The 11,624-nt window shown below is 37.3% G+C and overlaps 1 protein-coding gene across 1 annotated transcript in view; it reads left to right on the top strand.

Annotated features, from left to right (window-relative positions):
• Positions 1 to 6,704: 6,704 nt before the first annotated feature.
• TMC1 (transmembrane channel like 1) overlaps positions 6,705 to 11,624 on the top strand; it is a 58,012-nt gene continuing 53,092 nt past the window's right edge. Inside the window, exon 1 of the mRNA XM_066182379.1 lies at positions 6,705 to 6,738. Coding sequence (XP_066038476.1) covers positions 6,705 to 6,738 — 34 coding nt within the window. The remainder of the gene's footprint in view (positions 6,739 to 11,624) is intronic.

Below are 11,624 nucleotides of genomic sequence, written 5' to 3'. Positions count from 1 at the left end.
GAATCACAGAATAAGCAGAGTTGGAAGAACCCCATCCAGATCATTTAGTCCAACCCCTGGCCCTGGACAGGACACCCTAATAAGATGCTGTGGGCCTGATATCAATTCCAAAATACTCCTTGAACTCTGTCAGGCTTGGTGCTGTGACCACTTCCCTGGGGAGCCTGTTCCAGAGCTCAAAAGCCTTTTGGGGAATAAAGTTTTCCTGATATCCAGCCTAAACATCCCCTGACACAGCTTCATGCTTTTTTCTTGAGTCCTCTCATTGCTCGCAATAGTGAAGAGATCAGTACCTGTCCCTTCACTTCTTCTTGTGAGGATGTTGCCTCAAGACCACAATGGGGTCTCCCCTCAGTCTCTTCTCCTCTTCTCCAGACTGAACAAACCAAGGCACCTCAGCCACTCCTCTCATGGCTTCCCCTCCAGACCCTTCACCACCCTAGTGGCTCTCCTTTGGACACTCTCTAACAATTCAATGTCTGTGTCTGTGTTGTGGCACCCAGAACTGCCCTCAGCACTGAGGTGAGGCTGCCCCAGCTCAGAACAGAGTGGGACATTCCCCTCCCTTGCCTGGCTGGCCTTGCTGGGCCTGATACCCCCCAGGATACCCTTGGCCCTCCTGGCTGCCGGGCACTGCTGGCTCATGTTCAGCTTTCCAGGACCAGGACTTCCAGGTCCCTTTCTGCAACACTGGCCTCCAGCCTCTCATTCCCCAGTGTGTCTGTATACCCAGGGTTGCCCTGTCCCAAGTGCAGAATCCAGCACTGGTCCTTGTTAAACCTCACATGGTTGGTGATTGCTCAGCTCTCTTACTTGTCAGGTCTTTCTGCCCTCAAAGGAGTTGTCAGCCCTTCCAATTAAGTGTCATCTGCAAGTATTCCTTTGAGGCCTGCATCCAAGTTCTTAATGAGGATCTTGAAGAGCACAGGGACGAGGATGGAGGTCTGCACTAGTGTCCCCACCAGTGTCTGACGTTACCCTGTTACTCCAGTGTCTGTTCACTGGAGTTTTTCCCAGCAAACTGTAATCTAGATTTCTGTCTGTTGGACTCTGTGTCGTAGATATGTATGTCATATATATGTATATGTAGGTATGTATATGTATGTATGTATATGGCCAAAGAGTGATGGGAACAAGAAAATAATATTTTTTCTTCACTTCCGCATAAATAAGAAGCATTAAGTCAATTAATATAATTTGACAGACATGAATGTGTGTGTCTAAAACTGCAGTTAATGAGTGAGTATTGAATCACATAATGAAAGCAAGTGTGTGCTAATAGAACTATAATTTTTTTCCCCAGAATTTGGTTGAGAGGCCAGGACTGTGCAACATGGCATGTTGCCCACAGAAAATAAATATGAAACCTCTGAAACATTAAGAAACTTTAGGAAGAAAAGAAAGTTCCATTCCATGGCTCATATTCAGCTGTCTCACCTCCTCCTGGGGATAATTAAAAGGCTGGGCCAGGGCTTGGAGGGCCAGGGCTTGGAGGACCAGGTACACCACAGATTTAAAATATTGATTGAGGCATTTTATCGTTATAGTGATGGAGATCTTCGTGCTCAGGAATACGAGGCGGTGTTTTTCCCAAGGATGTTGCATTGCTAAACGATCACATAATGCTGTTGTGTTAAGACACAAGGACAAAGGTATTCTGAAAAAAGGCTTGACTTTGTCTTTCAGCAAATACCAAAACTTATGTGAAGAAAAGCTCACTAGCATGTCATAATGGTGTAGTTTTCTGTAAGATTTTTAGAATATTAACTGATCATCTGAATTTTGTCCAGATCATAGTGAGTTTCAGACAGAATTTAGTCTCTATTTAGTGTCTCAAACACCATTTAATTTTTTTTTTCTTCTCAAAGGATCTTTTATGTTGCAAATAATTCTTTCAAGAATTATAGCTTTGATGTTAAGGAGAAAGTGATTTTATGGTTTCAAGCATGTATTTCAAGCCTCAGTTTGTGTGTCCAGGGTTTGAGCAAGGTACTGTTTTTCCAGTCGTGGAAATAAATCTGGAGTTCCTCCATTGGGCACAGTCACAACTGAGTAGTAAATGCAATTATTTGAGCAGTGTGCCCATTATACAGCATAGCAGGTGCTACAAGCAGTCACACAGGCAGTCTCTGCTGCTGTTGTGTGCTGCTGGATATTAATCAAGAAAGCAGGTTTATTAATGACCATTCATTCAGCCTTTAATTTTGGCTAGAAGAAAGACAAGAATATGTTTCTAAGTAGAATGATTTAATTCTAAGTAGTATTATCATTAGAGGAAATATATATATATATATATTTATATATATATTTATATACAAATATATATATATACACACATATATATACATATTTTCACATGAAATTCCTGAACACTTCCAGCTAAAAATTTTCAGAATTGGTGCAAAGAACAGAACATATGGATCTGTAAAACCTCTGCTAAATATCTCCTCTTCCAATTTGAAAAAAAAAAAAAAAAGAGTTTTAGTGAATATTCAGGATTTTAAAATGAGCATTGAGGTTATAATAAGACATTCCAATTACTAATACAGCAGGATAGAGTCATTGACCAAGACCAATTTGGAGAAATTCCTCTAAATCATATCACCCAAATATCTTTATTTGCATCAATTAATTAGAATTTTTAATAGCTTCTTTGTGAGGCTTTTGATTTTTTTTTCAACCCAGCTCTTTTGTCTACCATGAGAATCTAATGAAAATTACATCCTGCTGAACTTTTAGTTTGAATTCCAGTTTTTTAGAGAAAGATGAAATACAGTATTTCACAAATATCAGAGAAATTAGAAATGGCTATAGAAATAGTAATTGCAAAAGTGTGTTGACATTCCCTGTGGTTTTTCTGACTTAGTTGTTAGATTTCCTTTTCACAGGGGGCTCAGAGATCTCTACACAAAATAAAGGTCTCTCTACAAGTAGATTTAAGCTGTAACTCTTTTTTCAGTCAATACCAATGAGACATCAGAAGAATGTTACTCGTGTTTCTGTTTATGGCATTCCCTAATCAATGTTCAGCGGCTGAACTCATTGACTTGGGAATTAATACTCGAAAACAATACAAGTCAGCTTTTGGCAGGTCCTGGCATCAAATCAATTGATCGGATTTGTCATCCGACTGTGCCTTTCTCCCTCACCAGGGTGTCCCCAGTGCCTGTGTCACCTCCCTGCCCTGCTAGCACTGCTGCAGGGCTGCTGCCCCTGGGGGAAGTTTTGACCCCCATCCCACATCAGCCACTTCTTGGTGCAGCCTCCCTGCTGCTCCCAGACGAGATTGGCAAAATCATCCACTCGACTGTGAAAAAATGTGGGATAATGAGGGTAGTAGGCACAGACTTACCAGTTAATGCTGTTCAGATTCCTCTGAGTCATTTGAATGCAGAGTTAGGGAAAGATTGATATTAAGCAGTACATTAGAATGAAAAAGGCTTTTCAGCTAGTGCAGCAGTGCCATGCCTTCAGACTGTTTTTGTATCTACTTCCAAAACTCCCTGATTTTATCATGTCCTTTGACAGGCAGAATATACCTTTTTCATGCCACCAAATAAAATGGCATTTTAAAATCCCATCCTGAAAAGAGCAACCTTTAGCAAAATCTGTCAGAAAATAATTTATTGCCCTGTGTTTTGCATTAAGTTTAGAATCAGAGGAAAAAATCACCTTGAAACATGTAAAAATCAACATTCAGTGCATTTCATGGTTGTGCAAAGGATTTTCAGCTGCTATGTAGAAGTGTGAAGAAGGAAGTTACAGTGGTTCTTTGAGCATAAGTTGTGGCACTGTAACTTAAAAACTGTTTACAAGCAAAATTGATGCTTGCAGATTTACTGAGGCATTAATGTTTATACAAAACGTAGTTGAGTCATCATTCTTGGGTGTCATTGCTCTTTTCCCTGGCTGGATTTTTCTGTTTGGCAGATGTATATCACTTCAGCAGTGTGCAGAAAGGTATGCAGACCAACACTTTCCACTTCTTCATTATGGGTTTTCAGCTGAGGTAGTGATAATTAATTGTGTATTGCCATCCTGAGCTTTTGCCTACCATGCATGCTTCAGCTCTTGGAATATATAGTAAGTGTGTCTGAAAAAGAGATGAAGATTTTAACAAAGGGAATAAAATGTGACATGTTTGCCAACAATGAGAACTTCCACAGTGTTCAACAAACTCACTGAGGACTAAAGCCAGTTCTCTAAACCTGTCTGCATTGGGACTATTTTAATATTTTTTATTTATTAATAGCATTCTATACTGTTCTGATTTCATCGCTATTGTATAGAGCTAAATTAAGGTGGTTTGGGGTTTTTGTTTGTTTGGGGTTTAGTTTGTTTACTTGGTTTGGTTTTCTTGGGGATTTTGGGCTTTTTGTCTTTCAAGCCTTGTGTTCTGTAAAGAGAACCTAGTGTAAATGAGAACTGTTTGTTCTCAATCTCTGATAGTATTAGAACTTCCAGAGTAAAGGGAAATCTAGCATGTATGTCCTTCCTATGTTAGATCCAGTGACAAGTCTCTCTTCAAAGGTTTGCAGCCGCTTTCTGTCTCCTGTCTCCTGTCTCCTGACCCTGGAGGCCCTTACCCACATCATGCCAAAATTTGACTATTTCTTCTTGTGCTAATACAATTGTTTGTGGACTGTGCTGTGGATGGGATCACTGCACTAAGCTGACTTAAGAAACTGATTATTTGCTTTGATTAGTGATCCAGTCTGCACCACAGCCCCACAGTGACATATTGATGAGGACAGCAAATAGTGGAACTTAAAGAAACATTTAACTCTACAGCCACAAATATAAACTACAAGCCAGACTGGAAACACTAAGAAGTCATATTGTGATAAAAGGACTTAATGAAATTTGATTGCTGGCTGAGCCAGGAGACCTTAAGAAACAAATAAAATAGAATGCAATTCATGTATGTCATGGCAAATATTCACCCACAGACAACATTCCAACTGCATGTATAACTCATTTGTTTATATATATATTTATATACTGCCTTTTCATCTCTGATTTTCATGTTTTGCAGTTTTTTTAGGGTGAGATTGATAAGTCAGTATTCAATATTTGTCCCTTTCCTTTTCATATATCCAGTAAAATATTTTCCAATGAGGCTAATAGATGTAAGTGAGGTATTGTTAACTTTAAATTCTGAAGAAGGTTTATAGCTCCAGTGCTATGGTCCCATTTTGACTGCAACTACAAAATATCTTGTTAGAATTTTTTGACTGCTTCTTTTTGCAAGTACTTGCAAATCCATGCTCATCATTCTTCCCAAGATGTTCTTCTTTCTGTTATTAAAGAAGTACAGAAGTCTAGCAACTGAATTTTTAGAACATGATTATTACTCTTCTGAATACTTGAAATATAGTCTAACTAGAGATTTGAATGTTTTCCTAAATTTCCTGGTTTTGTATTAGAAGTCTTTCCCAAGTATATAAAAACACAGGATCTAGGATATTATGCAATAACTAATATAAGAATGCAGCAAAAGAAAATAATACTAGTTCAGAAAATGTGTTTTATAGCACAGACTCTTACAATTGTAAAGGCAAACTATCTCCTGGGAAATATTTCAAATATATGATGTTACTGTTCTAAGAGAAATAGCAATATGTTTCATAACAAAACAAAAAACCCTCCAGCTCTGTGCTAATGCTTGAAAATGAAAAGGTAAGGTAGTCAGCCTCACTGGATTATTTTCCAGAAAAACTTCCTTCAGACGCCTGAATGACAGCTCCAAAGCAAAAAAAAAAAAAAAAAAGAAAAGGCTTTCACAGCCCTGTGTGTAAGAGGATCCAGACATCATTCAGGAGCGTCTGAGAAGGTAGGCTATTCTGCAGATGCTTACAGTCTTTTTCAGCTGGTTCACACTGAAAGAATTTCAGATGAGGAGTTATGATGGATTTATCTAATTAAATACAAATACTTAATTCAAGAATTTTATCAAGATTTTTTTTTCATGTTGTTTTATTTGTCACATATTCTTTCAGATTTTTACTTCCAAACTTGACTTGTCTTGTAAACTACATTTTGGCTTTCTTTCACTGTTAATTTAGATCAAAGGCCAATCCTGGCAAAACTGGTAAACTTTGGGTGTAATATGTGGATATAAAGGCAGAAGCAAGTGTCTTAACAGAACTGCAAGGAGATACAAATGTAAACCAACAGATGTATCAGAAGACTTTTGCTAAGATTTTTTTAAATCAGTGTCAGGCTGTTCTATTAAAGCTATGCAATTTTAGCATGTCTATGGTAAAAGCCGACTTTTGTGACAGAAGAATAATTTATGTAACTTCCTCCATGTGCAGAACTGTAGATCTATATACAGCATGAGAGCATACTAATGTGGACACTGTCCAACCTCCTTCCCCAGCAAGGCACTTAAGCACTTAAACATTAGTGTTAGTCATAAGTAAGTAGGTTGCAGAAGAGGTTTTTCAGCAATAATGATAAAGAAGGTTCTTTGATTCTTTTAATTCTAGCATGCCAAACCTAAATAGTAAACTAAACATTCATGAAAGATTTATCACTTGGGAAATTAGTATCTTCTTATATTTCAGTGAGTGAAACTTCACCAGCACCATCCGTTCAGTGACAGGCAGGATGATATTGTGGCATGCTTCATCTTGAACCACCCAGCCTTCAGACACTCTTCCCTATATCCAGCGCCTGCAGCAGCCCTGTGGAATGCCATTATGACTAAACAAGACAAGTCAACAGAAGGAAATGGTAATTACAAATATGATTATGCAACTTAAGCACATATTCCTTTTCTGCATGTAGCTCAACAGTGTGAAAATTCTATTTTCTTCTACTTCTTTTTAATGTAAAATCTTGTTAGACACAATCCATTATCTTTTGTTCAGAAATGTGTTTTATTTGGAAGTTGACTAGTTGTAGCATGGCAGTGTGGCTTTCCACTGATTAGTAAATCAAGATTGTGGCTGCAGCCCAGTTACTTGTCTAACACTTCTATATAGTTTGTAGGAAAGACTAAGAAAACAGTGCTATATTGTGGCTTCTGTAAGGTACACAAAAATAAATGCCTCCTTTTCTTACTGCTTTCAATATTTATTTTGAAATGTCAAAAATTCTTCACAGTAAGATTAACAGTATTGCTAATACTACACTGGATCTAAGAAATACTTTTGTAGGATAATAATGCCGAATGTCTCATTCTGGCAATGTGCAAGGCAAGTCTAACATCAGAAGCGCTTCCAGTTCTCATGAGCAGTGCTACTCTTTCTAAAGCAAGGATCTCCATTGTATGCAACATGCATGATGTTTCTTGTCTTCGGCATGGAAGAAAATTACAGGGACCTTATTCTTTAGGTTTTGCTGAGTACCAGAGGTGGTGTTACTAAACAGGGCTTTCTAGATTTTTAAATCATAATTTAAACACTCAATAGTAATAAAATAAGTTCTACTTCAATAGAAAACATCAGAAGGGACTGCTGAGCATTTTGGCAGAATATAACAGGCAGTTCTTTTTAAAAGTCCATGGTATTTGCTTTCCTTTTATTCTTATCTTTCTTCACCTCAGTTTTTCTTTTTTACAACACCCTTTACTGACCAATTTAGTTTTCAAGCAGTATATGCTAATGGAACTCATTTTAACACAAGAGAATCACAGAATTTAATGCAGCATAGGCAAAGTACTTAATGACTACAAAAAAATTTTAACTCCATAATAAACATTATAGGCATGACTATAGAACAGATACAATTTTATAAGCATTTATAATGGACAACTTCTAAGACTAACAAGGTTCTAAGTTTGCCATAAATATCTGCCTTTTACTTGAAAATACCTGACTGAATTGACTTGTATTGTGATTCAGTGCTTTTATTATTCATTTGAATTATAGAGCTTATTATTCCCATGGCAAGGCAATACTTCATACTTTTTATCTGGAGAAGGTAAAGATTTTTGTTGCTGAATCATGGTCATTCTTTGATACTTTTTTCCATGAAAATTTATCTTGTATATATGTATGTGTATTTGGAGATGAGATCATGTAAATAAACTTAGGACTGCATTACAATTTCAGAACATTTGAAAAGCTGGACCTCCATTACAAGTAACTGTGAAACACTTTCAGAATGTAAAATTCTGTGGATTCAGTTCTCAATCCACTTGTAACTCAAAAAGTCCAGGGACTGGAGTCATATAGCACAGGGCTGAGGAATTAATCTAGTAGCAGTTTTTTTACAGGAGGTTTTGTATCATCACTGAAGGAATATTCTTGCAACAGTTTCAAATAATGCATTTTTGCTTTTTTGGCATCTTTATCTATAGTGAAACCATTATTGGTTGGTGGTTCATGTCCGCTGCAAAGTCTAAGTAGGAGATGTATGATTCATTTTGCTGAGCTCGTGAATGTGAATTCATTGTTCCTGGCATCTCATACAGGAAAAGACAACCTAGGGCAAAAATCTTCGGAGTGGATTTTTCAAAGGGAGCAGTTGGAAAGTGCCTGTTACCCTCTAAACACAGTAAAAAGAATATGTGGTGAGGTGAACAGCCCTAGTTATCAACCTTAAAAGAGCTTTCTTTTCATGATATAGTAAAAAATACAGTTGACTTCACATCCACTAAAAGGTCTTCACTTTTAACTTGAATATAAACTCTTTTCTCCTTATTATCACATGTTTCTCCCATTTTAACAGCATTATTAGTGAATGACAATGAGCTAAATAAAACCCATTTCAGAACTGGAAAAGGCCATGTTGGTATGGTTTACTGAAGTTTCAGACTTCTCAGGGTGCACTGAAAACCTTAATATTCTGATACTAATTCTTGCAATGAAGTCTGCAGAGAAAACAGAAAGTTGCCCACCACTAGCCACTGTGTGATGAAGACCAAATACAAACCTTGTGTCTTGTTGTTTTGTTACAGTACTCAATGTGCCCTGCGAGCTTGTCAACTCTCAAGCCTTGGATAAGGCAAAGCACTCCAAGGTTAGACCTTTGTAGGGCACAAGTGGACACTTTTATGCATGCTTCCCTGAAGGGGGTGAGATACTCATTGACCTGTCTTCCCTCTCTATCTTTTGTAAGCTTTATAACAGTAATATCAGATTTTAGAATCCCTGCACTGAAGTCATGGAATAAACAACTTATTTGTCCTTGAAGGGAGGATTAGCCTAGAAGAAGTCCTGACCCTCAAACTGAGAGACATCTATCAAACCTTGCCATGTGTAAGTACAGCCCAAAAGCGAACCAGAAAGAGGAGAGTGCAATCAGATAATGTATCCTATGCTAGCTACAGTGTCAACATGACTTATGAGAGCTCAGTCTCTGTCCTTTCAGTAGAAAATCAGTAATTTTTTCTTACCGATGGAGAAGATATGAGCTAGTTATGGATGTGAATTGAATGGATTTAATTTTCTCCCTGTGGTCCCCAGCTGTGGTTTTCTAACATCAATTTCAAGCATTTCAAATATTAGGTGGGCAAATATTCTTTACTGCAGAGAGGGAAAACTCACTGCCCCAGAGACAATTTCTGGAAATGATTCAGGTGTACAGGTCTGCAGGGTACAACATTGTACATTAAGACTAATAAGTCTTCCAAGACCCAGGTGTCTTTATGACATTGAAGTATAAGTATTCTACCTGCTTTAGTATTTATGATATGGCAAATTTAGATGGGAAAATAAGCAGTATATTAGCCAGTTTGTGTATAACTGAATAGTAATTATTATTTTACTTTATAAATTTATAGCTACTGGTGGTCAGGAGACATTTTTTGAGTTGTGTGATTTTTATGTTTGTTCATTGGAAGTATAATTTGTGACACTTACTGGGAAAAAGGAAAAATAAAACATGGTCTGAAATACGGAGTGTTACAGTTGCTCTATGAATGTAATTTTTATTTGTGGCTTCTGTGTTTCAAGCTCTCTTCTTTTGTGTCCAAGGTGGGCCAAGGTGTTCTTCCCAATGCCTGGAAAGAGACTAAGAGGGTGAGGTCTCTAGTGTTAAGGTGTCAAATCTTGGATGCTGAAGTCTGCACTAATTCATTTTTCCAACAGACTTTCTGTGATATCTTGATATATTATTTCAGGTGTATTTCAGAGAGTCTTATTTCTAGTGATGTTAGTTGTTACAGAAATATTGTGAGATACTCTTATATATCCATGATTAGAAAGAATGATACGGAAATGTATGTAAATATCTAGAACAGGGTATTACAAAACACTTCCCTTTTCTTGATTGGTACTTGCCAGGCGTTTATTGCCTAATACAATCTTGCATTACTGACATTTCCTCTTGTTGAACACTAAGTTTATTACCTATCTAGGCTTAGGTCTTTCTAGCACTGAAAAGACATGGTCCAGTTCAGAGGAAAACACAGTAATTGCTTACAAGGCTCTGTTGGCAGATGATCCATTTCATTGGCTTGACAATTAATTAAGAAAGTAATTAATACATTTATTTCATAACATATACAAAAAGTCAGACAGCATTTTTTGATATGCTTTGCATTCCACTGAATTTTTTGTTCCACCAAAATGCAGAATTGCTTAGCAGCAGTCAGATTTACACAGTAGTAGTGGCAGCACAGATGTTACAAGAGTGGGCCATGTCCTGTGAGTTAGTTTCAAGAATTATTATCCCTCTCACAGTGAAAGATCCGTAAAACTATGGCAGTATAGAATAAGTTTTTAAAATCCAAAGCATGAAATCTCAGTAGTAGCTTCTGATAGAAGGTGTACAAACAACTTGGAAAAACAAGGTAAGGGTAAAACAATTCTTTTGGTCTGCTAAATGGACACTTCATGGAACAAAGACAATGGTGTTATGCATTATTTTTCTGGCCTTAGTTTCCTCAGTAGCCAACATGTAGCCCTCTCTTGAGCTGTCTGATATTCTGCCTTGTGTCTGTGACTTGCAGGTTGTCCTCAGCCCATATTCAGGACACCTTCTTTAAGTCTTGTAATCTTATTTATGGCTATAGTCTAAGTAAGACTTCGAGTAAAATGATAGCTTACTTAGATTACACTATCACTGCCCTTAATCTGGAAAGATGAGAAAGTTTCCCTTAAACTACTTGGGAAAAAAAAATAAGAAAGTGATTGGATTTCCTAGACTAAAAGGAGTTATGGACTATATCTTCAAATATACTTAATGATACATATGCAAATATACGATCATTAGGACAAGATGATGTATCCTGGAAGGTGTAGCCGTTGAGCTTTTGCTCTGGGTCACACTAACTCAAGTTAGCTGAGTCAAAGGCTGCTATTAGCCCCATGAATATTAACACTGTGAAGATAAGGAGTTCTATCAACCCTTTTCTGGAAAAATTAGTAATTCTAGACAGTGCTTTGTGACACTTAGTTGCTTTTACAGGAGGATTCACTGAACTTTTGCTAAGTGGGATCACATGATCTGTTTAAAAATTCCCAGGATTAGTATACGAATTTCCCGTATAGTGAAGATTTTTTTTCCTGCAGTGAATACTTCAATTTAGCTTTAGCAAACCAAAGCATAAAAAATACATTTTGAGTCCCCTTAGGATGTTAATACAGCACCTGAGAAATGCACTTGACTGTTTGTCTATGTCATAGTTCACAGCAGAACATTTAAATTAAGTGCTAAGCTGCATTTAGATA

The sequence above is a fragment of the Chamaea fasciata genome, unplaced genomic scaffold (genome assembly GCF_029207755.1).
Source record: "Chamaea fasciata isolate MVZ Bird 193981 ecotype frontalis unplaced genomic scaffold, bChaFas1.0.hap1 SCAF_4, whole genome shotgun sequence".
NCBI lineage: Eukaryota > Metazoa > Chordata > Aves > Passeriformes > Sylviidae > Chamaea > Chamaea fasciata.
Note: the sequence above shows the minus strand (reverse complement) of the source record. Positions and strands in the feature narration are given on the sequence as shown.